This window comes from Epinephelus fuscoguttatus, linkage group LG22 (genome assembly GCF_011397635.1).
Source record: "Epinephelus fuscoguttatus linkage group LG22, E.fuscoguttatus.final_Chr_v1".
NCBI classification, from domain to species: domain Eukaryota; kingdom Metazoa; phylum Chordata; class Actinopteri; order Perciformes; family Serranidae; genus Epinephelus; species Epinephelus fuscoguttatus.
The window spans coordinates 22751534-22779074 of NC_064773.1; the positions used below are offsets into that span (position 1 = coordinate 22751534).

General features: G+C 41.0%; 1 protein-coding gene across 2 annotated transcripts in view; it reads left to right on the plus strand.

Annotated features, from left to right (window-relative positions):
- Positions 1–27541, plus strand: part of tbc1d22a (TBC1 domain family, member 22a) — a 198895-nt gene that overhangs the window by 139274 nt on the left and 32080 nt on the right. For both annotated transcript variants that reach the window (XM_049567332.1, XM_049567331.1), the window contains exon 13: positions 19809–19904. In XM_049567332.1, the coding sequence (XP_049423289.1) occupies positions 19809–19904 (96 nt within the window). The remainder of the gene's footprint in view (positions 1–19808; positions 19905–27541) is intronic.

Genomic DNA, 27541 nt, shown 5'->3' on the forward strand with positions numbered 1-27541 from the left:
GAAGGATGAACCCAAGGTGATATGTAAACTCATCTTCATTAGTCAGCTACAAACATGACGTATCATCTGAAACATGGAAGTAGCTACATGCCCATTAGCCACTTAGCACATGTAAATAACAGACAACAGCTAACATGAACAACAGCTCCCTATGAAATAAAATGGAAGAAAACAAACAAATTGACTGACAGAGAAGTTCAGACTTTACTGTGTATATTTGCGACAGTAGAAATACAAAGTGACGTACAATAGACTGCAGCTGAAGCCATCTTATATCACTTCAGAGTTCTATGTGCACTGCAAACACAAACGGAAAAAAAGCCCTTGAAGGTATGTAGCTCCCGAGGGAGCTCCCTACTGTGCAGCTTCTCTGAGGGACTCCCCAGAGCTGTTTGGTACGAAAACACCTGTAATGTGGTGCAGCTGCTTCCCATTTACACAAATGCATACAGGTAAATTAGTGCCTATATGTGACTCTAGGTTGCAGTTAAGAGCTCCAGAAGATAGTAGATGGAGAGGAGTTAGTAGATGGGCGAGGGGAAGCAAATTTAGATGGGTAGGAGATGAAGGAGTAAAGTGGGGATAGAAAGTGAAAGGGGTGCTGGTGTCAAGTAAAAATAGACAAGAGCAAGACGGGAGAAAATGTAGCAAGAGAAAAGTGGAAAGACTTAAAAAATTGAAATAAGGGCACATCGCAGTTTATAGCTGAAGTGCTTAGTCGGCAGCCTTCAACAAACCATAGCTTGGATGAATAAACACCAAATGAATCTTGTCTAAATCTTTCTGAACTCTAAGTGACTGAACTTTGGGCAGCGTGAGATAGATTGCAACTGACAGTTAAAAGCCACGTAACGGCGAGGATGGTATTTTTCTTTTCCTGCCTCACTTGAATTAAAACACCGCGGCCATTTCTGTGTCAGATTTAGTTTGTCTGCCGTACCCTGGACTGCTGATAGAAGTCCATTGCTGGCTTGTAAAATACGTTCTGCTAATTGTTTGTAACACTTTACTTCACTGCACGCTCAGGGTGGAGCAGGATGGCATGATGCATGACTCTCATTCCCCAGTGATATTATATAATTGAAAAATAGCTTTTTTTCCCATCATCACATGAAACTTTGAGTCCTTGAGCTTTTAGTTTTACATATTTTTAAAATTTCAAAGATGCAAATGATTGAATAAGCACTTCAGTATTTCAACATTACCACTGCTTCCAAATATTCATATTACTATAATCCTACTGACAGTAATTGATCCCTGCCAGCAAAGATCCTCTTCATTTTCTCTGTTCTCCATGACACAAATCTGCAAGGTCAGCTGTAGCGCAGTACTGCAAACCTGAAGAAAAAAAAAAGCGAGTCCTGAGCACTCCAAGTCCTCCACTTTATGTGCACTCTCTCCACTCACATGACTTATGTGGGCATCAGTGATTAGGAAGCCAAAGAATCACATTTTTCTCAGAAAGAACACTCGGCTCGGCAGCATGCTCTGCGTTCTCATGAACCCACTTCCTGGTCAGCCATCCCTTATGATTAGGCATTTTACGCCAGTGAAGGATTGATACTAAATCACTGCAGTGCTCTCCCATTTGGGAAGTTTTTTTCTTTCTGGTGCATTTTGACTGAAACTTCAGCCAGCTGGCAGGAGAGACAGATGCATCTAGAGGTGTAGAAAGGAACATCTTGCAGGTGTATTTAGGTGTAGACAGAAAGTGCTTTACTTTTTCTTTTGCTTGATTGATGGACACAGGTTGTGAGGAGTGGAAACGGCTGAGAGCTGGACATATGGGGATACATTTGTTTTGCACATATGGCTAGGAATGCATCAAGAGAATTGCATTGGAAACCAAAGTGGGTGACCTTACAATACTCTGATTATCCTGAAACAGTAAATGGACTCATAATTGAACAAAAGCTTTACGGCTTTACTGTGCCCAGCTCTGCTGTATAATGGCCTCTATTATAGGTGAGTCCGCATGGTGTCCATAGTAACAAGCGGTAATTTTTTTATCATGCATCAACAGTAATGAGCTCAATGACAAAACTAATCACCATAGTAGTAATAGAAAGAAGGAGTAAAGGAAAACGAATAAAGGACAGTAAAACAATCCAGTGAGCAAACGACACTCAGAGAGACATATCAGTGAAGGAACCAGAACGTCCTGCTTTCTAAATGAATGTACACCATCATAAAAAATTAGACCTTGTCCTGACATTTAGTTACAATTCATGTTCCTGAACATAATTTACAGTACATCCCCACTTTGATTTTAAATTGTTTTGCTGATTTGTACATTTACACAATGCAAGTTTGTTTAAATTAGAGATACATCTGACACACTAAAAGTACTTGGTCAAGATAAGGAAAATATGTAGTTGGGGGGGGGTATGATATGGTTAGGCAACTAGAACAGGAGGTTATGGTTGGAAAAGATTGCTCCAGTGACTATAAAATTAAAGCCTATATTATTTCTTTTGAGACAAAACAGAAGCTCTGGTCTCCGGTAGCAAAATTTAAACTGTAGCACATTCATGCAGCCACCAAACTGCCCTCAGGACGTTGATTTTTGCTGTGTTACATGGCACTGAGAGGGCTTTCAACTGTGTTCCCAGTGTAATCTTGTTGAGGGCGCTATGAGAGTATGGTCTTACTGGGGTCATTACTACAAGTCTTTGGCTCTTGCATACAGGGAGGAGACCACAGAGCAGAGTTGGGACCAATCCAGTATCTATTGGGTTCTGATACTAACATAATTCAGTCAATGGATATCGGACTGACATGTTAATCCATGTACAGAACCATATTCCATGGTCTGATGTTGATTACCATGCATATAATCTCTCAAGACAGATTCTGCAATTTACATTGTAGAATTGAGTTTGAACAATGCTGCTCTTTAGCCAATCACAATGGAGGCGGCGGGGCCGAGACGTGCAGGTGTCCCCAGGAAATGTGTACCTACAGACACAGCAAGTTCCGCATCCATGGTGACCGCTCCACCCAAAACGCCGTCTTGTCAACGTGAAAACATTTTTTTTTCCAGCGGATGTCTTAGTTACAACATGATTGAGCTAACTGGAGTAGTTTCATGTCGTATCCGACAACAGGAGGCTTTTAACAGATGACGTGCTAATGTTAGCTTTGCTGCTGCTGTTAGCTGTCCCTGTCAGCTGCAGCCACTGATGCTTTCTAGACATCGTGATTTCCCAAAACTGAATAAATACCACACATAGCAACACAAAACTGCTTTGCTAGCTCAATCATGTTGTAACTTAAATATCCGCTGGAAAAAATAGTTCTTCACGGACCGTTTATTGAGTTACTGAATTATTACAGACACCGCTAACGGGGCTAGCAGCTAACGGTTAGCCCCGGTAATCTACGATAACCATGTTATTAATTACAAAACGTGCACACAGAAATAGTAATGTTTGTTCAATCATTGTGTTTATAGACTTTACAAACATCAGATTAGTCTAAATGGTGATATAGTGACGTGAAAAATGTGAGATATATATATATATATATATATATCCACCAGCGGAACTGAAGGGGTTGAGCGATCCCTGAGGCCCCTGTACTTCCGTTAGTTGAAAAACTACGGGCAGTGCCTCCAGAGGTAAAGGGAAAAAAAAAAAATCCTTTTTTTTTTTTTAACCGATGGATTTCCAAATTGCTATGCATAAAGCTCCTGGCTTTTCTCATGGAGAGCTTATCTGCCAACCTATTCACACAAGGACACAGGAAGACCCCCCAGATCCAAACCGATGGCTCACCTTTTTCTTTCCAAGCACAGTTTAATAGTGTGTGGAGAATGTCCCTCCCTCTGTGTTTGGACAGCTGCAAAGAATCTACTTAGCTACGCTAGTGTCTTCATCACGGAGGTCGAGTGGCTGCTACAAACTCAGACTGCATCGGGTTGAGTAGAATCTGACTCTAGAGACCTTGAACTCCACATTACCACCTTTTCACAGTATGAAATATGGCCTGCCAATTGTTTCATCACAGTGATGGTCTTTCAGCTCTTTAAACGGATGGTGAGAGTGACTCACAGGGCTCTCATTAAAAATTCATTCAAACACTCTGCATGGTAACCATAGCAACCACTCAACACTTGTTTCTAAGTTTTTTTTTTTAATTGTTTTTATGTCACAACTCTTGCATATTTATTTCAAATATTCACTTTGAGAACCTGATGGAGGAGCTGCCAGTTTGCCACTGCACTCTCATTACTTTTGATCTCATGTTTAGAAATTACTAGGAATTACTAGGAGCTGATAATGCATTGATTTGCACTTGATCAAGCTTGCAAAACATCAAAGGAGCTGACATAGAAATTTGCACTCCTGCACCTGTTTGTATGTGAAGCCTACTTAAACTACAGTTTAGATACTCCGCAGGGCTGACAAATTCATCTGGAAGAAGTTTGCATGCTGTTTTGTGTGTAGTGATGGGGACAGACTTCATTTTATTGATACCATTGCCATTGTTGATTCTGCATAATGAGCCAATTCTTTATCAAATTCCTGATTAATGGTAAAAATATATCTTCAGCTTCTGGGCAACTTTCATTTTCTCTGAGTCTGAACACTGTGTAGAAACAGTATGTGATTCAGGTGTGCAAAAACTGTTTAACCATTTTGTCAGTCAAAGAAAAACCTGCTAAGCCTGCCTGCATGGTGCTAATGTTATAACATAGGATATTTACCCTCGGTAACGATGTGCTCCACGGCTGGGAGGCAGTGGCACTCGTGCGTAGAGTTTCAAATACGTGGCGTTCCTGGAATTTCAGCCCATGCTGTGTAAAACGATATTTCAACATAATGCTGGTGTTTCTACACTTTCTTGAAATTGTCTTTCAGACATTAAACAGCACTGTTGTCTTCTTTCTTCGTGAAATGAAGCCACAATTTTGACTTTTTTTTCCTTCCTCTCCAACATGACTCCTTGTTGTGAGTCTCCAGCAGCATAGACGCATGAGTTTGGGGTCGTTGTTTTGCAATGTGCAACTGACAGAAAACATGACAGCATCAGTCAAAGGAATTTTATTTATTTAACCTTTATTTAACCAGAAAGAACTCTTTAGATTAAAAATCTCTTTTTCAAGACTGTCCTGGCCAAGACAGACAGACAACATAGAACAAAAATACCAGATAAAAAATATACAGCTGTAAAACAACCAATAAAAAACACAAAATAAGATTACTACAAAGCAGTTCCAATGGATCGGACAATTTGAAACTGGTTCTCATCTGGGATCAGTTCTTGACTCCCATCCCTACCTTATCCCTTCTCTACCAGCCCAGAACGGTTTCCTTTTCAGTTCACACACTCAATTTTGAGCAGTTTGAAGCATTTCGACCACAAACAAATTGGTTCTTAACCCAAAACATTGGTTTTCAGTTGGAACCAAAAAAATAAATAAATAAACAGCAGGTTTTCCTTGACCCCATGTACGAACCTTGAAGACATCATGGGGTGTATCATATTCTACAGGTTAGAAAGAGAGGATGCCATTGCACGCAATAGCGTTCCATGTCTTATCATCAACAATTCGTCTGTGCTTGTTTTTGGATAAAAACAAATCTGTAACTGATGCCAGCTCACAGGTAATCAATGCGATTGTCCATGTTGCTAATACTGTTTACTTTCAAGGTGCGTTGTGCAATGTCCTCTATTAATGACCATGATTAAAATGGTTCCATTTAAAACTGGTGGAAGTGCAGCCCGGTTCGATGGATAGCACCAAGGTTCCAGGAATCTTGAACAGAACTGGTTCAAGAACATGAGGTAATATGGTGAAAAGGGGGTATCTCTGTGTTTCCTGCCAAAATGATCCAGGGGAAATATCAAAGGGTTTGAATGGATGGATGAAGTATGTTGACATGGCGGTTGACTAATAAGTAAAATATGAAATGATAGTATTCATAATGACCTTAGATCTTTACTTGTTTAAAACCAAAATACCTCTAAGTGAACAACAGACCACACTCAGACACACACAATGTGCTTCAAGTCTAAAAAAGAAACAAGGAATAAATGATTAAACGGTGTTGTTGTTTTGTCATGACTTAAAAACAGCCCAAGTACACGTTGTACTTGTAATCCATCCTCTAAATATTTGATGTCTTACACCATCGTTTGGATCGCACCCTCTTCCAACACACACACCCTGTCAGACAACACACAAACACGCACATACGCCTTTTTTGGCAGGTTCTGTCACAGTCCCTCACCTCCAGTCCCACCCTGGTAGGGATATTAGGCCATTTCCACTCATGAAACTTTCAGCAGAGCTGTCAGCAAGGCACAACGGTGCTCTCATCAGTTCTATTCTGCGCCTTGCTTTTGTCCTTTTTACGTGTTTCTCATTCCTCCACACAGTCCTCAGATGTCCTCTTTGCTCACCCATCTTTCTTCTCAACTCAACCTAAATTTACTCCTCTATCTTATCTTTTCCTCCATGTCTTTACCGCTTCCTCTTCTCCATCATACATCCCCTTAAAAGACACTTTTGAAAAAATAGTCAACCAGGTGGAGATTTAAAGTGCTTACAGTCATGTCTTTTCGATCAATGAGCATCCTGTTGAATACATTAGCGCTTCCCTAAACTTTAGTTCAAGCGACAGTGCTCTTAAATCACAAGAGCTTGCTTTCTTAGTGCCAAAGGATTCATAAATTGTCCTTGGTTAGAATGCTCTTGGTAAAACAAGCTATTAAAAGCTTTGTAAGCGTGTGTTCCTTCCCTTGTCGCTGTGTTTTCCTGTGTTTCTTTGAGCTCTCGTCACGCTTTACTGACCTTACCTCCGAGGGAAGAATGTTGCTTTGTTTGGTCGGTGATTTAGTTGTTGTATCAGCCCCTTTTCAACACGACTGAATATGCATTATGCATCAGTGTCTAAACAAACTGGATTTCCAAACTAGATTAATGCAGCTTTTTGACAAATGTCCTTAACGCACGTCCATGAGTCACAACAAAATAGAATGATGTTGGCCTTGTCGGGACAAAAAAGAAAATTAGAATGTGTTTGGGTCTCGCACAAACGCAGATAACAAACAGGAAGACCTTGCCCTTTGCAACTGTGTGTGTGTGTGTATGTTCCAGGGGAGATTTTAACCTGAGTGTTGTAATGTCTCCGCTGTGGTCTTCTCTCTGCAGTGTGGCCATCTGTTCCGTAGCCCGATCCAGCACAAGACAGGCTTCCTCTGTCTTTCTCTCTATCTCTGTCATCTTCTCTTTCCGTCTCTCTGTCTGCAGTCTCTCCTCCGTGTTTGTCTGTTTTGTTTTTCTCTTTATTATTATGTCCTCAGTCTGATTCTCCTTCTTTTTTCCTCTTAACGCTTTTTCTCTGTTTGTCACTATTGATCTCAAGAAGAGGAAGAGAGAGAAAAACATGAATGATGTAGAGCGAAACACCAACACACAGATAGACACACACTTCTCCTCCCCGGCGCGTACACACACATACACAGACAGAAGGACAGACAGACAGGGACCAAATTATCCCTGTTGCGTGGAGCATGAAATTAGCAAGTAGCTCAGTGTGGCAGCATTAGCATGGTTGTTAAAAGGATACTGTGACATTTTCAAGCTCTGAAATATGGTCCTTTTCCATATGGACGGTTGAATTTACCAAGCAGGGAGCTGTTTACCGTTGTTAGTGGCCGTGTTAAAAACCATTGTGTAAGATGTGATCAAATGTGTCAATTCCTGCTGGAAAGATTTGGTAATTTACTGCTACGAGAGTCAGAAGATTAGCTACGATTGAGATTAAAAAGCACAAACTTATTGAATCAAATATGTACGTCAGTGCTTGTGTGTTGCTTCGATGTTCTCAGTATTACAGCGCTTCCATCAATCAGTGGCAGGAAACCGTTCTGAGGTCCCTGACTATTAACATTTCCTGCTAATTTATACTTAAACTCTAGTACATTTTATAGTCAAAAATTGCACTTTCTCGTAGCTTTTCTTAATTGTTTAGTGTGACTTTACATTGAATATCTTTTGATTTTGGTCTGTTGTACAAAATGAGCAATTTTAGGAGAAAACATAGGAAACAGTGAAGGGGTTTTTTCACCATTTTCTGGTATTCCAAAGGCAAAATTATTGATTATCTGACAAAAAAAAATCAGCAAGTTTTTGATACATGTTTGGCTGTTCAAATATAATGCATTGTTTGGGATTCTGCCAGCTGGATTCCAAAACTTTTAGGCTTGTGACTAACGCAGAATTTATACTTCTGCGCCGAATTGACGCTGTATCTACGCTGTAGGCACTGCGTCAACATAGAGTTGCTGTACCCTACACTGTTGCCTGACATGCACCTCCCCAGAAATGTAACCATGCCTTGCAGCAACACAGACCTCCTGTCTATTTTTGTAAGATGAAACCATTTCCCTCAATGGAAACAAAGCTTTTTTTTACTTTTTATGTTAAATGTTGTTGTTGTCTCTGGCTTCATAGGAGTAGAGAGAAGGTTGCTAGCTGCTAGGCTAATTTAGACAATGTAAAATGCCATAGGCTTGTGCTAATAACATTAGCATGTTGTATTTGTGGGGAAAATGTGTCCAGCAAAAGACAAGTGCTTTGTCTGTCATTGCTGAAAGTTATAGTGAAGTTGATTTGTGTACTTGCATTTGACATTGTCACTATTAAGCCATGTTTAATGTGTGTTTTGAATCAACTCAACTTTACAGCGCTTCACAGAAACCCCGCCGCTGACTAGTGTTTTGGAGGCGTAACTGCAGAGTGCCACAGACACACCACTGCACAAGTATAAATGCTCACAATGGTGTAGGCCACATATAGGGTGTGCCGCACAGGTATGAATCCCCCTTAAAGGTTGACCCAGGATATTCAACTATTCGATGATTCTAACCAAGAAGCCTGATTTGACTGCCAGTCTCACAGTCGTATCATCACATTTGCGGGAAAATGTGGTTATGAAACAAAGATCATTACATTCGGACGGTATGGAGGTGCTAATTGTCTGATGTTACATAGAACTGCTTGGTTTCTCACAAGACATTATAGCCTGTTTTGGTATAATTTTTTTAATCAGAGCGCTCGCTTCAGAAAGTAGTGCAAACAGTTTCCTAATATTTTTTGAGCTTATGTACAGTTCTGTGTCAGTATCAGTGGGGTAGACTTGTAGAAATAGTTCTTTATGGATTGCATCTCTCTCTAAGAGAAAGTCAAAAGTTCTGCTAACCACAGAGAGCAAGCAGGAACCAAACTAAGTCAAGTGTTCTGTCCGTCCGTCGATCGATCTCCTCTGCTCCCTTTCGGTACTGTGGGCAGCACCATTGTTCCTGCTGTACCCACACACACACACACACACACACACACACATACGCATACCCATACCTACACACGCTCCCCTAACACACACAAAACAGCGTCCTATTATACAATAAACTCTTATGTCAAGAAGACAAATAGTGTAATTGGGTGTTTCAGCTCTTTTGTTAGGTGTGGAAAAAATAGAAACTAATGTTGCAACTGTGAAAATGGATCAATGAACAAAAATACCAACATGATTTGACTCTCAGTTGATGAAGGGCAACACCTGAAGAATCAAATTCAACCGTGTAAATTCTTAGTCTAGTTTTGGCTCCCTGTCACATTACAGATTTCTGTGTGTTGTTCGAAGTTTCACCAAACAAAGATTCTCCCTATGAACTGTTCGGAAAGAATAAGGGTGCTTTCAGACCTAGAGTTTTCTTGCTTTGGTCTGAATCAGGGACTGATTTTCTTTCAAAGTTGTATAATTACCCAGAGTTGGTTCGTGTTCTCACGGCAGCATTTACAAGCGGACCAGATCAAATGCCTTGTGTGAGAAAGCTGCTCTTGATTGGTCAGAGTTTTCTTGCGGGAAAAATCCAGGAAGTAAACAAAACGTTGAAGAAGAGTACACTTGCAAGATAAATGTGACACTTTCTAATGTCACAATGGAGGGACAACTACGCTGGTCATCGTGTACTATAGACAAACCATACAGTTTGAAAACGAGGCTCAGCTCCAACTAGAAAACAATGTTTTGATGCATTGGATGTGCTGAATGTGCATATTAAGACAGCACAGGAGGAGGTGCACATTAATAATCCTCCAGGACTGTAACATGCTCATGTTTAACCCAAACAATGTGTCATGTGACTGCAGTTGGTTCGGATTGAGGTTGGACCACGTTCTCACCACAAACGAACCGCACCAGAGTTGGTTTGGAACAGGACAGAGACCTTCTTGAAGAGGTGGTCGCTGAACTGAAAAACGAACTGCACTTAGGGGCAAACAAACGTGAGTTCGATTGAACTGAACCAAACAGGGCAGGTGTGAAAGCACCCTAAGTTAGTCTTTGAGTCAAAAAGGTAGATGTGTCAAATATTTCACAGCAAAAGCATATATAACAAAAAAAGTGCAGACAAAGAACACAAATTTTAGTTGCAGAATTTCAGCGTGTCCGTATTTCCTACCCCATTAATCAAATCACGCCCCCTCTAGACTTAACTTGTGACACTGGAACCACTGGATTAAACAACCTTTATCAAGTAGTTAAAACTAGCTCCAGCTGACTATCATTAGCAGTGAAATGCTCCTGCATCCTAATATTGTTACGTGTTATAACACATTGGTCAAAGAGGCATTTCTTGCAGAGTAAGCACCTCTACTTTAAGTAAATCTGTAATCTGAATGCTTCTATCACCACTGACACTAATAGATACGTTCTCATCTAGCCTCAGTCTAATGTTTTATAACTGTCATTTTCCTTTCATTAAGCTTCATCTTGTCTTTGTTAAGCATGCTGTACTTCTCTTTATGTCTTTCGCTGTAAACCTTCAGTGGTAGAAAAGACTGTTCGTCCTTACATAATGAGTATTAGTAACTGGCTGACAGTACTTTATCTTTGGTATTTTAATGTGAAAATGCAGGTCTCAAATAAAGTAAAAGGCAATGAATGAAATTGAATTAGATCAAAAGATTCTGCTTTAGGATATTAATAAAAGATTAAGTCCCTGCCAAGGCAGCTATTGAAACATTTGCATTTATCCCTAACCAGAATTTGCATGCCTGTTTGTAAGAGCTTTTCTTGAAAGCTAAAGGGCATAGGTTACCTGCTAATGTGGGCATACTTGCAGTGTGAGATGATGCTCCTGGGTGCCTTGTTCTTTTCACTGTTCATAAATAAAACCCTTCACATATTTGAATATTATATGCATATGTAATCCTCTACTACATAAAAACCCCAAAATTGAAATACTGCATGGCCTTGATTATTCACCAAACATTCACTGCAGTGTTATTGCTATAGAGATGAATATAAGGAAAGAAATGCTCCCATTGAGCTTGTATTTCTTCGTCAGTGTTGTTTAATCAAAAATAGAAGTAAAACCAAGAGAAATAACCTTTCTAAATGTTGCTTCAGACCTTCATATCTTTATCAGACCATACATTGGTTACATGTACACCTTCCTGCCAGCTGAATAAGAGGGAGATAGTGTGACCACCCCAGAGGGATGTGGCCCTCCTCACTTTTCCTGCCTCTCTGTCTCCTATCTGTAGTAATGCTTGGCCTTGCGGTCACTCCAAACAATGAGGCGCTCCTCTGCAGACAGGACCCCAATCATACACACTTGATTCTTACTGTCTTCCATAAATGCACACACCGGCACATAAAAGTCTCCTCTGTGTGTCCCTCCGTCACACTCCCGCTGACATTAGCAATAACATTTCTCCCCGTTTCTCTTTTATCGCCTGTCTCCGACTCAATCTCAGCATGGAACCAACATTACAAGTTTCACAAAGGTAGCATTCATCATAGAGTTAATGTACTGCGTTGCTAATGTTTCTAATTTCCACATCACGGTATGTTTTCCCTTATACATCTTCATTTTCAAATGTATATTCTCGTTCACCCACACAGTGACATCGCGGTCACCGGTGAACTGTTTTCATTCGACTTCAACATACACATAAACATAGCGCGGGAGCAGGGATGTGAAATGAACCAAATCCACGGCAAGGTGGGAATTCTCATCTTATTATTTTATGTTGCTTTTTTTCCCCTCCCTTTGATTAACCTTAGTGCTCGGCAATTTCAAATGTAGCCTAAAGCAAGACACCGCGTAGGAGAGAGAAGCACACACAGGGACAGAAACTATGCTGGCGTTAATTTTAAATGCATTTGGAGCCATTCCTCTGGTGCTTTCCTCCTCCTCTGTAGGTCTCCTTCCTTCCTTTTGAAATGGATTTCATCATGACCTGACTCTTGTCATGCCTGCCACCGACCTCTTTTGCCTCTCCGATAGATCTTATACTGTAATTTACAATTAAAAAGTCCCTTTTATTGCCTTAGTTTAGAGTTTAAATGCGTCCTGCAGTCACATACCTTCATTGTGCACATTATCCCAGCCCTTTGGAATGAATTGCACGCAGGAAGACTTGTAAAGCTTGTAGCAGTTAATGCCAACTATTGCCAATCACTGCTGCAGTCTTGTTCTTGTAATGTAAAAAGGGCTTTATAATATCCACTGGTGTGCCGGCGTTCATCACATCCTGTCTGTGTAATTGTTACATCAGTTTAAATCTGCTCATTTATCATTTTGCATCACTTCCCAGCACCGTCACCTTTTCACCTTGTCTGGAGTCGGTTCATCAGGGTATCGAGTTAGTCCCACGTCAGGCCGCTTTGTTTTGAAAGGATGAGTCTAGTCAGACAGTCAGCGCAGCAGTTTGAAAACGGTGTGACATTGCGATACTCCTTCTCCCTCTCCCTCTGCATCCCACGTTTCCTTTTCCTACTCCGCTCACCTTTAGCCTCCTACACTCTCCATACTCCCATGCACTCCCCCTTACCTCTTACCCCTATCCCTGTTGACTCATCTTCCCTCTACCCCCATCACCCTTTCTCTCCCACTGCTCCTTACCACCATCCGACTTTCCCTACTTTCTCCGTGCTTCAGTCAGCAGCGTTTGTCAGTCAGAGTCTTATGTGTCTCAGCCAGTATGGCTGCCATGACACAAGGGGGAGTGGAAGACCAAGCATAACAATGGAGGAGGAGGAGGAGGAGAGGGGGAGACAAGTTTGACGGAGTTACCTTGACTCCCATGACAAACTTTGTTTTGCAAATCATAATGATGCCAGAGCCTTGAGCAGAAGCAGCAGCAGGAGGAGGGAGCTTCAGAGAGAGGGATGGGTGGTAGAAATGAAGAAAGAGGGATGGGTATTGGGACAGAGGAAGAGGCATGTTAAAGTTCCACGCTGTAACATTACTTTTATCCATCATCATTTATCTGCTGATTGTTTTTCCTTCACCACATTTTCCATTGTGTACATGCACATATTTGTTTTCTTGCCAAGACAGTGTTTTACCTGCGTAGAGAATTACGAGGCGGCTGCCTCTGTCAAATTTCATCCCGCCTCCAGCTGTGGACAAAACTCTAGCAGGTGTCATAATGGAAAAGACTGTTTTCTGAAAATGTTGCACTTGATGGATTTCTGTCATCTGTAACTCTAATTGTGGCATTACAGCTATGTGGTGGTGCTGCTAATGTCGTTGCCACTACAAAGATAAATAAATTTAAAAAAGATAGAAAGAGGAAAGAAAGTAAAATAATCAAAATAAATTATATAAAAAAGAATAGGCTGTCTTATTTAAGTGCCTTGTACAAGTGAGTGAGAAGGGATTACTCAAAATACTAATAATCATTAACTAAAAGAATAAATACATAAATATTATTTTTTTAATTATTTGCTTTTTTTTAAATGCTTCAAAAACAGGAGGGGATCTACATTTGTGTAAAAAATATTTTTCCTGCACAATCAAATTGTTTTATACGATATTTAGCATATCTACAAAGCCCCTAAAGTCCCAAAAGGTGTTCTTTTTTTATCTTGTGCACACAAGATAATTATCTTATGGGAACAGGTTAATAGCCTATAAGTACAGTAAAGGCATGATAGGCCTATGTTTTGAAAACCACGGGGGTAAGCTGGGTTTATAGCTTTTGATAGTTTGTTGATTTCTCAGGTATGTTTGAAACATGGGGGCTTTCATTGCTTTATTTGAATAGTCAGTTTGTATGTTTTTGGTGGGTGAGCTGGTTGAAGATAGCTTTCTGCTACTTGCTCATTTTACCAAAGTGTTCATGTCTGCCTAGAAAGAACCTTTCGGACATTATGATTACATTTTAAACATTCAATGGCAAAATATTCTTATAATATATGAGGATAGTATCTGTTATAATACAGGCATACAATCTGCTGAGAGAATACCAAGTAGATTTTGTATTGGTAAATTATACAATGCAGAGATGGAATACACTGGCAACATTACTATAGCTTTGCTATTAGTTCAGTCATTAGTCCTGACTCGCCAGTGAAGCTTCCATTGCTGTCTGTATGCTGACCCTTCAGGATCAAGCTCAGCTAATATTACTCTAACTTCTTCTTTTTTTGCTTTAAGGCCATTTTCTCTGCACTTCATAAACATCCATCTATACCCATACATCTTCCCCAGACCCTGTAGTTGTTCCTGGACAAAGTCAATGACACGGCCTAAATCTGCGTATACCTTCCGTCGGCTGAGCCTGTTGCTTAGCCCTTCGTCGGCTGAGCCTGTTGTCCTTCAGTATGCGCAGCAAATAATTCCTGCTGATAACAATCCCATGTCTACGTGCAAGAGCAGCAAGAATTTCACTGTATGACATTCCAAGGTGAAAATAAAACTTGACTAGCTCAGTTCTCTCCATTATATGGTGGCTGTGTGCATCGGAAGTCGTTAGAGACGCATATGAGTTCATAGTAAATTAACCTGTTCCCACAAAATATTAACTTGTGTGCACAAGATAAAAATAGCACCTTTTGGACTTAAGGGGCTCCGTACATATCTGTATTTGTGGTCAATGAATCTGTTTTTTCAACAATTGTGAATCACTGTAACCTTGAGAGGTCCTTTAGTGTACAGTCATAAATCTTCACACAGAATATTAGGCTGATTGGTCCAGTAGTTTGAGAGATTAGCCACAGACAGACAGATACACACACTCACACAGGCACACAAAGACATGATCCCCTCCAGGCTTACACCCAGCAGAGATGATGAAAAGGGAAAAAAAAACAAAACAGCAAATTTTCACACGTAGGCATTTTTGCTTGGTGTATAACTTTGACGATAAATCAATAATCAAAACGTTTTTATTTTCTGTCAAGCCAGCTGATTGGTTTAGCACTAATAAGCTTCAAATGTCATTTCTGATCAATGCACGTCAGGTCTTCACAGAGCAGTCTGTCAGTCAGGTACAGATCTATTTTTCAAAGATGTTTTGCTTTTAAAGTGACTTTGCTATAAAGGAGTGCTGGTATGTGTGCTTTGACTACTGATGCAGGGGCACCACAGAATTTGCACTTTAAAAGCACGCACATACAAGTGATTGAGTTGTACTAAAACAAAGTGAGCATTTTGTTCTTTTTAGCATTTTCTTCTTTCTGCTGCCAGACACACATCAAAGCGAGCAACAAATGAAGCCTTGCACACCACCATTAGTTAGGCTGCAGCCAATGGAGGCAATGGATTTTATATTAATGGTGGAGCGCCATGGAAATGATTGGTGACAAATCAAAAATATCAAGATAACTCGTGAACAGAAATTGTTTTTGAAAAAGATAAATCATTTTTTAATTTGCGAAATATTCCTCACAGTCATATAAATGAGAAAGAGAGAAGAGGGTGGGTGACAGACATTTGTTGAATGAGACTGAAGAAGGTGAGAGACTGCGAGGGGAGGATAGATGGAGAGGGGATTGAAAGAGAGGGAGAGGGGGGGCAGACAGAGAGACTAGATTCCAGAGTTTCACAGTCCCAAAGAGTTCATTGGTGCCCTCAACCATGAACTCACTCACACACACACACACACACACACTCCCTCACACTCATAGAAGAAAGGAAATTAAAACTGTGCGAATCTTTGGGGGCTGATAAACAGTGCGCTCCCGTATGCCATTGGTATACTAACTCATCTGTGTTTGCATGTGTGTGTGTGTGTGTGTGTGTGTGTGAGAGTGTGTGTTTGCTTGCTTTTGTTGTTTGGATTGGAGATGCAAGGTTAGACCAACAAGCCAATCACCTGCCAGTTTACAACTCACATCACGCCACGCTTCACTGTTCACAAACATCCCTCTCTTTTTTCCCCCTCCCTCACCACATTCTCTCTTTCTATTACTCACTTTCCCTATTCCCTCCTCTTTCACACACACACACACACACAAATACTCTCAGTTGGGAAATTCTTAAAATTGGTTTAACTAAGTGGGAGGTAAAGTAAGAGGAAACCCAAACAACAGGAGACGTACACAAAGGCGTAGGGAGGATCAATCTGTCTCGAAAGACCAAACACAAGAGAACAATGCAGTTAAGAAGGAGAGCTGAAATCTGGTATATTTTTAGACTTCTTTAATGCCTCTGCATCGGTGACAGCCATGGCCAGAGGCATTATGTTTTCCAGTTGTCCATCTGTCGATTTGTCTGTCCAGTTCTCATGAACGCAATATCTCAGGAACCCTGGAGGGTATTTTATTACATACGGCACAAACTTCTACTTAAACTCAAGGATGAACTGATTTGATTTTGGTGGTCAAAGGTCACTGTGACCTCACAAAACCCATATTTGGCCATAACTCAAGAATTCGTACACTAAATATGTCAACATGACACAAATGTCTAACTGAATAACATGACAAAGAGATGACACTTTATATCCTAAAAGTCAAAGGTCAGTTTCACCATCATTCAGAGCCAAAGCTCAGGAACAGAAGGGGGAACATTTGGTGGTTTACTGAATCAGTGACACTAATCTTGGGTGCTCACCCTAAAACTGTGGTAATTGTATAGTTTATTGTTGGTACATGTGACATCTGTTGCACGTCTGTCCTTAGAACGGTGGTTCCCAACTGGTCCAGCCACAGGGTCCAGATTTTGCCTTGTGTTTTTAGTTCAAGGTCCACACAGTTTAACATATAGTGTCATACTTGCATGTGGCCATGTTGTTGAGCTGGTTTGATGTCTCTGTCAAGCAGCTGCCCGTTAGTTGCCCACTCTACAGTGGGAAATGGCACTTGAAAATAAAAGCTCTGTGTCTGTTTTACAGATTTGACACATTTGCAAGTCACTTGCGGTCCATTTAGAAAGGACCTGCGACCCACCAACTGGGAACCACTGCATTAGACTGTATAAAACAATGGACATAGCAATTGAAATGGACTTCCATTTTGAAGCCTCAAAATCGGCATTTCAGGCATCGCCATCTTGGTTTTTTTGGGAGCCAGAAGTGGACAAGAGGGTGGAGCTGAGGAGGAGCGAGGGCTGGATCTGACTCGCATACTGTAGCAACGGCTCGCAGACAGCTTGTCACTCATGCAACCATGCCCTTAAATGTGCTGAACTTTGGACGTTAATAAAATGTAATCGGGCTTGCGATTAAAAAAAAATGTACCCCCCTGTACATTTGTCAAAAAATGTTGAAATTAGCAATAGAGACCAAAACAATTTTTATACCAGGCTGTAAACACATTTATTTCTACTGTAAACTTGGTGAATTTAACAGGGTGTCTTCAGGGTTTGACTCTGTTTTGGAGCCAGCCTCAAGTGGCTGTTTGAGGAACTGCAGTTTCTTTTATTTTTCAGCCCTGGAGGTTGCTGCTTGGTCTGTCTGTATACGGAGAGAGATTCTTCCTACTTTGTTGCTCTTCCTGAAATGTCCTCCATTTTGCCACTTAATGGGAAGTGTTCCTCATCTGAGTCAAAGTTCTAAAGCAGGAGTATCAAATATACAGCCCGTGGGTCAGAGCCACTGAGTAGCCTCCTTCATGTAAAATGTTCCGAGTCTTTCCACCCTGAGCAGAATACAGTTCTCGTCGTATTTGAAGATATTGAACTATGTGCAAAATATTGTCAATCAGCAGCTTCAGTACAAAAGCATCTGTGTCAGACTTCTATCTCTGGAAGTCGTGTTGCTAAGGCACTGCCAAAATGTTTGATTTCCTCAATAGCTTCCACATAAGTTTGGTGTGGTGATGCCAGTATTACACAGGAGTGGAAATGTACGGACAAATGCACATGAATGTGGGAAAACTGCGACATGCTGTTGAAACTGAAAAGATATCTCAGCCTCTTCATCGTCTGTTTTGTAAATGGACGAATGTTTTCAGAATGTATTCGTTTGCATTAAAAGAAAGGGAAACATTTGGAGGCGTTGTTATTTATAGGTTGCTGTGCAATGGTTGTTCTGTTCCCTCCCACTTGACATCAGATTGGACTGCATGTGGTCTATTAACTATGGATGTTGCTGCAAAGAAGCTGCAGATTTTATTGTGTGGATGCTTCACACACACATACACACACAAGTCTGAACAGACATGGACGTAAACTGCAATTTGACTTGTTGACAGAGGGGTACAATCATAAGGCGTTAATTCCAGTTGTATCACACCACGTCTCTGTTTAAATCTGCCTATCCACTATTATTTCTTCCCTTGTTCCTGGAGGGAAATTCAATTATCACAGCAGAAAGGCAGTTCCTGTTAATTCCTGCAGAGTTATGGCTCACTGTTATACACAAATGAGTATGGTGGTTAAAGAGCAACGCTTGCAGTTGGTTACTCAGACAAAGTGGAAATGAGTAATACAACACCCTCTATCTAATTGCGATCCTGTAAATTAGAAGTAAAATGTGATAAACATGGCGGAATTATTGGAACGTGTGTGTAGCCTTGGGCGCTTTTATTAACTCACCTGTGCCAAAGAGTCTACGGAGCAAAATATAGAATTAAAGAGTGTGTGAGTTGGTTTCCCGAAACTGTAAATGATGCCTGATTAGTCAGATTTGAGCATATTTTAAAGTAGCATAGCTTCTTTACCACCACATACTATCAAAGTAGACACATCAGAGAGCACGCCTGAGGAATAATTCATGGAATCATGCTACTAGTAAGAGTGTAAAGGGGATTTGTGTGTGTGTGTGTGTGTGTGTGTGTGTGTGTGTGTGTGTTTCTTCGACTCAAGTACATCTGTGAGCTGGATGGTGCACACACTGCAGGGACACATATTCATTAAAGTAATTCCACACTGTAATTCCATGAATTTTAAGCTGTAATAACATACAGTATGTGGGCAACTAAACCCCAAGACGAGCATGCCAGGATGCATTCAGAAAAGCTCACACATTAAAATTCACTTTTGATATCCCACCTTTAAGAGGGCATATATTCCCTATTCACTTGCATTTAAAGGCCCGGGTAATTATCCTCCCTGTGATAGGGCTCCGGAGGAAAAAAAATGAATAGAACAAGGAACACATCTCATCCTTTGTCTTTTCTCCCTCTTTAATTCCCTCTGCTCATTGCCGAGTCATAAAAAAAATGAGCCGCCAAACGTAACAAGGGGCTGAAATAAAAAGCTGTGCAAAGAAGAGGGGATTTGTATCTTTCTTTGTCTCTGTTGCCCTGCAAATGTAAATTTCTGGATTGTGACAGACAAATGTTTTATATTTTTCCTTTTTATATCTCTTCTCCTTCCTTTGGTGTATAAGGCAGACTAAATACATCATGCAAAAATGCTCCTTAATCTTTCTTCTAATGAAATGTGATAAAAGGGTGCAGCTATTTGAGGTGTCCTGAATGAACAGAGATGCTAAGCTTCTGTTTGAACAATATAGCAGCTGTGTGTGTGTGTGTGTGTGTGTGTGTGTGTGTGTGTGTGTGTGTGTGAAATATTAAACTTGTTGTAAATCAACATTTTCACGTGTCTCTCACCAGGCCGAACCAGAGGGATTCTCGCATTTCCACCTCTACGTGTGTGCCGCCTTCCTGGTGAGGTGGAGGAAAGAAATTCTGGAGGAGAGGGATTTTCAGGTAATGCACACGCAACACACAGGGGGCGCCACAAAGCTTTCAGACACACAGACTGGCATGAACATATACATTAAGACATACATGTTTTCACACCCAGCTGGCGACACTGATGCTGATATACTGTCCAGACTTTTATATCGATGTAAATTCATCTCGGTTGTCCTGGTTACGTGCAAAAACAGCATCTAAACAGACCACTGGGCTGCGGAGCTGTTCATGGCCTACATCGCTCTCCATTACCTCCCCGGTCATTAACTGTGAGGTTCAAAAGTCGTTGTGAGTGCATTAGTAGATGACAGTAGACAGCTGCCAGAAGGTGACTTTGGTTGCCAGCTCACTGGGGGACCTGGCTTCTTAACAGTGGCAACACACTCTGATATCACCACAAACAAACATCATCTCTGCTCTCTGGCTGCTTTTATGTCTTCCTCTGTCTGTCGGTTCACATTTCCTCCACATCCTCTGTTTATGTTGCGTATTAATTTTGATTTTCTTCATCTTTGTGTTCTTTTCTCTGCTGTTTCGAGTCTTTTCACCAAGGGTGTAGGTTTTGTCTCCAAAGTAGGGCAGACACATATGTAGTGGGGTGGGGGGGTCTCTGGGCTCTCAGGCATTCTGTATTGCTTTCATATATGTTTTCTGTAGACTGACTTTTTCATTTAATGTTACCATGGAGTCATGATTTACTCTTCAGTCCTCATTGTGTCTTTTGTTTGGGAAGTAACCTTGTTAAATGTCCAAATGACACCTATTTATTTCAGTGACTTATTTATAAACCCCTTGACTTTAATAGCTCCTATGTCTCAGCAAGATTTCGGCTCATATGTAAAACATTCTGCACATTCAAAACATATGCCACATATCTGAATTCTCTGAGAAGTTGCTATTAAAATTATTTAATGAAAATAAAGTTAGAATATTTCAAGAAAAAAATCGACCTGCCCTGTAGTCTGCTGTGCATTACATGGCAGTATCCTCTTCAGACTGTCGGACAGAGACTCCTGTTTTGGACTGTCTCTGACAAAGTCTATGGAAACAGCGTGCGCTGCCCTTCATCTGACGTAAAGATCATTACAATGCCTGGTCCTTAGTGAGTTAGCATGTCCAGGACAGCTGTCTCTCATATCAATGAACAATCAGTGTTTAATTTGATGCCGGTACCATAACATTACATAACAGCCTTGATTGTTTTGTGCTCTGTCCTCTGGCTAAGTGCACTGCGCTGTTTCTGATTCATCGAAAATGCGCTCCTGCAATCAAAGAACTGCATATAAGGAGGCAGTAACAAAGGGAACAAAGACCAGTAGAAACTATTCCTCATCCAGTGGCATTATAAGGGAGTTAACCCTTTGCAGATCCAATAAAATTATGTTTGATTTTAACACATCTGCCATTTATATCAAATTAGTCGTGGGGTCAAGTTTAGGTAATCAGAAAAGTGGTAGCGACATGTCACCACTGTCCCCACTGTAAATTACACCCACGTCTCCCGTCTTGTCATTAATCTAGAACAGAAATAATGTTAAAAGCCACAATAGAAGTCATGAGTGTCACGATTGCAAATGGACCTGCTGATGCTAGTCAGCTGAGTCTGGTTGATCAATAGCAATCTTTAAGCTAACAGTACAGACCATAGTGGTTGAAACATGTGTCCAGATGGTGATTATCAGACTAACATCAGCCTGCAGTTTGACTGGCAGCGCTGTCAGCTCTCCTCTGCTTGTTAAGTGACTTTCACAGTGTCACCTGACTGTGACTGTGATTTCCCTTTCTCTGTCAACATGTAAAAAAAATCAGGTTTCCTTTTTTTCAGGATATTGCAATGTGCTGCCCCGATTAATACTAAAGTAAACGTATGATGTGATACATCAATCATTGTTACCTGATACGACAGACTCGTATCCTGAAGTGACTTTAGTTGTGTCTGTGCCCCGTGTGGCCATCTGTATTGTCTTTATCGCCTCACAAGCTTGCACATTTGCACAAACCTCCAAATGCAGGCGCCTGACTCTCCCAAGTCTATTTAGTTTTACTCACTGGCTGGCTTGCCATACTGACTACCAAGTTGTGTGCCAAGGGCAAAGTATCCACGCTCATGAAGATGAGAGGAAAAGAGGAGGCGCAGAGGGAGGAGAGGATCAGGGTGGCAATGAGAGGGTAGGAAGAGGGGTAGGAAACATAAGCACAGATTTAACTTGAGTGCAAGGAAGGGAAAAAAAGTAAGGTTTGATTTTATATTGAGAGTACACTTATGGTGTGGCACACTTTTGTGTGATGTTATAACCCGACTCCATTATTCCAGAGACACAATGTTACAGATGATTAATTAAAGCTGACTATGCATTGGGCTGCAGTGTGCACACACTTGAGGCTTAAAGGCTATAACAACCTTTCAAAATGGACACAATGAACAATAGGACTTCTGTATCGTTGGTTTTGAAGCAAAACTGCTTGGTTGTCAACTATTAAAAAGCTTCAGTGTGTAGGATTTAGAGGGATTTATTGCCTGCAATTAAAGCACAGTGTTTTTAAAAGCAGCTGCTTTGCTGAATGTCACCCCCCTTTCACACTGAAGCTGTCCTTTAAATTTTTTCAAGAAAAGGCAAAAAGCCCAAAAAAACAAACAAAAAAAAAAACATTAAGAATTTGCTAGCGCTAGAACTCCATGTACTCTGACACCAAAATTATCAGCTCCTCCATTTTGTCCTCTTTAGCCCTGTTTCCATCGAGCAGTACAGTACAGTTCAGTTCAGTTCGGTACGCTCTTTTTCAGTTTCCACTTTGAAATGTTGTGGATTATATCAATGGAACCATTCCGTACCATCCCCATGGTCTGTTGGGGTACCTAGCACACAGATCTGGTACTAAAAGGTGGAGCTGTGAACACTGCAGTCTGTTGATTGGTCAATAGCAGACGGTCACTCTGCTCAGTGCTAAGTTCTGGCTAATTTTGTAACCTCTGTTCATACCGTGGAGAGTCTTGTTAATAAACTGTAAGTATAAAATAGAAGGATGTTTTGCTGCTTCTTGCAGCAGCTGTAGTCGGAGAATAAAATAACTTAATTCACTGGGCTGACCGCCGGCAACTTTTAACAAGGAACATTGACTTGTAATGTTACTCAATGCATGAGTTGACGACTTGAATCCATCAATGCACCTTAAATTTCACTGACAACTTTGACCATTGCTTTAGTTTTTATATGACATACACTTTTAGTAATGAGTGGATCTTTAAGCATTTATATATTCATTTCGACCAGGTTATGTGAACGGCATATATTCTAATCCTCACTTGGAGAAAATAAACAGCGTTGCGGACGATAAATGAGGTGCAGACTTCCATCTGTGTCACCGGTGATGAGGAAATACATATAATATAATAGTGCTGGACGGAGCAGTGAGTGACAACAACCCTGCCCACGTTTAAGAGTACTGTTTGCGGGGGAAAGACTAGGGTCTGGGTACCATGTCTGAAGGGTTACTTTTGGTTCCAAAGGTCCCATCCCAAAAGTGTTTGGTGGAAACGAGGCTTTACTGCTCCATAAGGACCCACAAGTTTATCCGCCAAAGGCATGTAGCAACCACCAGAAGTTTAGCAGGGTGAACTCAGCGTGGCAGATCAAAATCTGTGTGCATGCATATGGGTGGCAACCGCTTCATAACCCTACTGCCATGTTGGAAACCTCTTTCCTTCCATCACCTTGCCCTCATTGAAATGACTAGAGGCGTCGAGTTATTACACAGCGGTGTTAAAGCAGCGCAACAGTTTCTTGAGAACATACTTGTTATGTTTTAACTTTCAAAGACTTGCCATTTAGGTTGAGTGAAAATGTAATTGTGTAAAGTGATTTTTGTTGCACAGCCACATGTTAACAAAGCTCTTTTTAAAATGGAGAATAAATTCTTAGAGAATATTGTTATAAATGGGTAAAATAGCAGTTTCCCACAGTGCGAGTAAAGAATGAATACAGCCATGAATGACACTTTGGATCGTGGTAGCAGTCCATGTGACTTTGCCATCATGCTGGTTTTTATTTATTAAAATCTCTGTATTTATTATTCAGAGCTTTAATGAGAAGTGACTCTTGGCACTTCAGAGGTCCTGCACATCTGAGCTGTACTGTAGCCCCCCCCCTTAGGTGGTTACACTGAAGAAAAACGGGATGAAATCAATAAAATTACTGCTCATACAAGGGTGCCACTCCATCTTTTTTGCACTCCCACCATGTAATAAATCAGAAGAAGTATCAAAGGCGATAGCAGTCAGAGGGTTACGGTTCTAAAGAACCTGTGTTTTCAGATGGAGGCCAGTTGATTAAAGCTGATTCACCCTCTGAGTGAGACACTGGAGGCTGTCAGAGTTTGAAGATGAGGCATCAACTGACTCATCTGTTCTTACTTTCATGCTCTCCTTACCCTCTCTCCCCTTTCCCCTTTTCTCTCACTCAAGTTCAAGCTCAAATAAGATTGCTTCTTTTTGTTGGATTCCATTTCAGATTGAACTAAAGATGGTTATAGGTTTTTTAAATGGATTTCTTCAGCATTTTGAGCTATGCACACAGAAAGGCCCCTCGAACCTTTATGTAGTTACAGTGTGTCCGCTCTTGCGTTAAAATGGTTAAAAAAAAAAAAGTCAATTCATTTATGGAAATATTCATAATTTGACTTGGCAGGCGTACTGGGAGCAGACAGAGCCCCTGGGGGAGTCAACAATGGCAAACTTAAAAATCATAATGAATTCAGGAAGCTCCTAAACACCATCAGCTTGAAGACAGATAGGTCAGCTTAATTTTTTTTGCATTATCAGAATGTGTGCATCCACAAGTATGAGAGAGGCTTGTGACTTAGCATCTTTGGAAAAAATATGCACATTTGATCCACACAATCATAATGTCCTGCTGTCTGATTGGTAAACTTGACTTAGACTACAGGAATTTTAACAATGCTGGGCAATTCTGAAATCTGGTTCCATCACACACATAAGCAAAAACTTCAGAAACCTTTCTTTTCAATCTCAAATTATGCACAAACTACAAGTTTTTTTTAAAAAAATAATGGAGCATCACACTACACAATATTATCAAGATGATCATGCCAGAGGGAGCCAATCACATGATCTCTTTTACGTGATCTCATGGGGAAGCAGATTTAAACAGAAATTGAGTTGGTGTGACAACTTGCTGGGAAGTTGCAGGGGGAAAGAAGAAAGCCAAACGAGTCTGGATAAGAAGAGCGCAGGGGAGACACCATCTCTACTGGTGGTCTGTTCTTCAAGAACTTTAATTGTCAGTTTTAATATCTGTCAACAGTAGTATGCTAGCTAACAGCATAGGGAGCTAGAATGCTCACTGTTGCTTGGCAACACCTGTAGCTGCTCTGTACTTTTTAGGCAAACCTGATGAGTCTGCAAACAGTTCAGGAGGTTTAAGACTAGATCTGAAAACCTCTTATATAACAAGAAATTCTGGGCCTGGGGCATCGGTGGCTTAGTGGTAGAGCAGGCACCCCATGTACAAGGGTGTTGCCGCAGCGGCCCGGGTTCGACTACAGCCTGTGGCCCTTTGGTGCATGTGACTCCCTTTCCCTCTCCCCCTTCACACTTGTCTGTCCTATCCATTAAAGGCTAAAAAATGCCCAACAAATATCTTTAAAAAAAAAAGAAAGAAAGAAATTCTGGGCCAAACATCCGTACCGACCAAGGTCCCAGACAAGATTTCTCTACCAATTGTCAGAAGAAGTGAATCCAGGATAAATAAATCACCCCCAAACCCCTGTAGTCTGAGCCCAACTTTAGCCATGCTAGCAGCATGAGTATCAGTCGATCCACGACTGTGGTCCAGACTGAAGTATCTCAACCTCAACTGGTTGGGTTGCCATGAAATTCTGTCTGGATGTTCATGGTTGCAAGAGGATAAATCCCACTGACTTTGGTAATGCCCTCACTTTATCTTTAGCACCACCATGAGATTGACATTTTTGGAATTGTTTCTGAAATGTCTCAGTGACATTTGGTAAAGATTTACATTATCCTGACTTTTCTTGTAGTCCAGCAGGTCAGAGTTTTCTCTTATCTTGTGAAATATCCACCATCCACGCCATAGATTGGCATGATTTGTACAGGTCCCCAGATAATGAATTCTCATGACTTTGGTGATCCCCTGACTTTTCCTCTCATATCATCACCAGGTCAGCATTTCAGTCTCTCTAATACTAGCACGCACGCTCATTTGTGAATTTAGCTCACAGCAAAGCAAGTCTCACAGAGCCGCCAGCATGGCTGTAGATTTTTACTCTTTAGTTTTAAAATGTGTCTCTGCTGCTGGACAAACTTCAAATGGTTGAATACCAAGTCTGCAGTGTACTCAGGCAAACACTCCTCACAGTCAATCCAAACTTTTCTGCAGTGTTAATTCAGGACTCCACACTCCTAAACGATGAAACATATCTCACAGTAGGAATAGTATTCTCCTTACAGAATGAAAAACACTTACTCGCCCCACTATGATATTCCAAAAGCTTGGTAAGGTTACCCCTAAATAATGGCCTTGACTGCAGGGTGAACTAGTTCTTTACTTACAACCCCTATTCCAAAAATGTGGGTACGCTTAAGAATGCAATGATTTACAAATCCCTTTCGACCTTTTGCTGCAACATGTTCCAAAAAAGTCAGGACAGGGGCAACAGAAGACTGGGAAAGTTATCATAAGCTCAAAAAACAGCACTTTGGAACATTCAGGTAAATAGGTTAATTAGTAACCGATGGAGGTATCATGATTGGGTATGAAAGGGGCATCCTTTAAAGGCTCCTGCTTTTGACTGACAAGGATGGCCACTTTGTGAAAAACTCTGTGTGCAAACAGGCCAACAGTTTGAGAACAATGTATCTTAATGCAGAGTTTATAGAGAGAATTTAGAATTTAGGGATTTCTCCATTTACAATCCATGACATCATCAAAAGATTCAGAGAATGTGGAGAAATCTTGGCACATAAAGTTCAAGGATACAAACCAATATTGAATGGCTGTGACCTTTGATCCCTCAGACAGCACTGCATTAAAAGTTGACATGATTGTATAAACGATATTACTACATTGGCAAGGGAACACTTTGGAAGTCCATAGTCGGTTTGTCGCCACGAATCCACAAATGCAAGTTAAGACTCCACCATACTAAGTGGAAGCCATATATCAACAACATCCAGAAACAGCGCCAGCTTCTGTGGGCCGAGCTCATCTGAGATGGACTGATACAAAATAGAAACGTGTGCTGTGGTCTGACCAGTCCACGTTTCAAGTTGAATCATTGACGTCATGTTCTTGGGGCTAAAGAGGCAACAGACCATCACCATCTCAAAGGTCAAAAGTCAGCATCTGTGAAGGCATGACGGTGTGTTAGTGCCCATGGCATCATGAGTACCTTACTCATCAGTGAAAGCACCATGACGGCTGAAAGGAACATACAGGTTTTGGGGCAACATATGCTGCCATCCAGACGACGTCTTTTTCAGGGACGTAACTGTTTATCTCAGCAAGACTGCCAAACCACATTCTGCATGTGTCACAACAGCATGACTTCGTAGTAAAATGGTGCAGGTATCAGACTGGCCTGCCTGCAGTCCAGACCTGACTACCATTAAT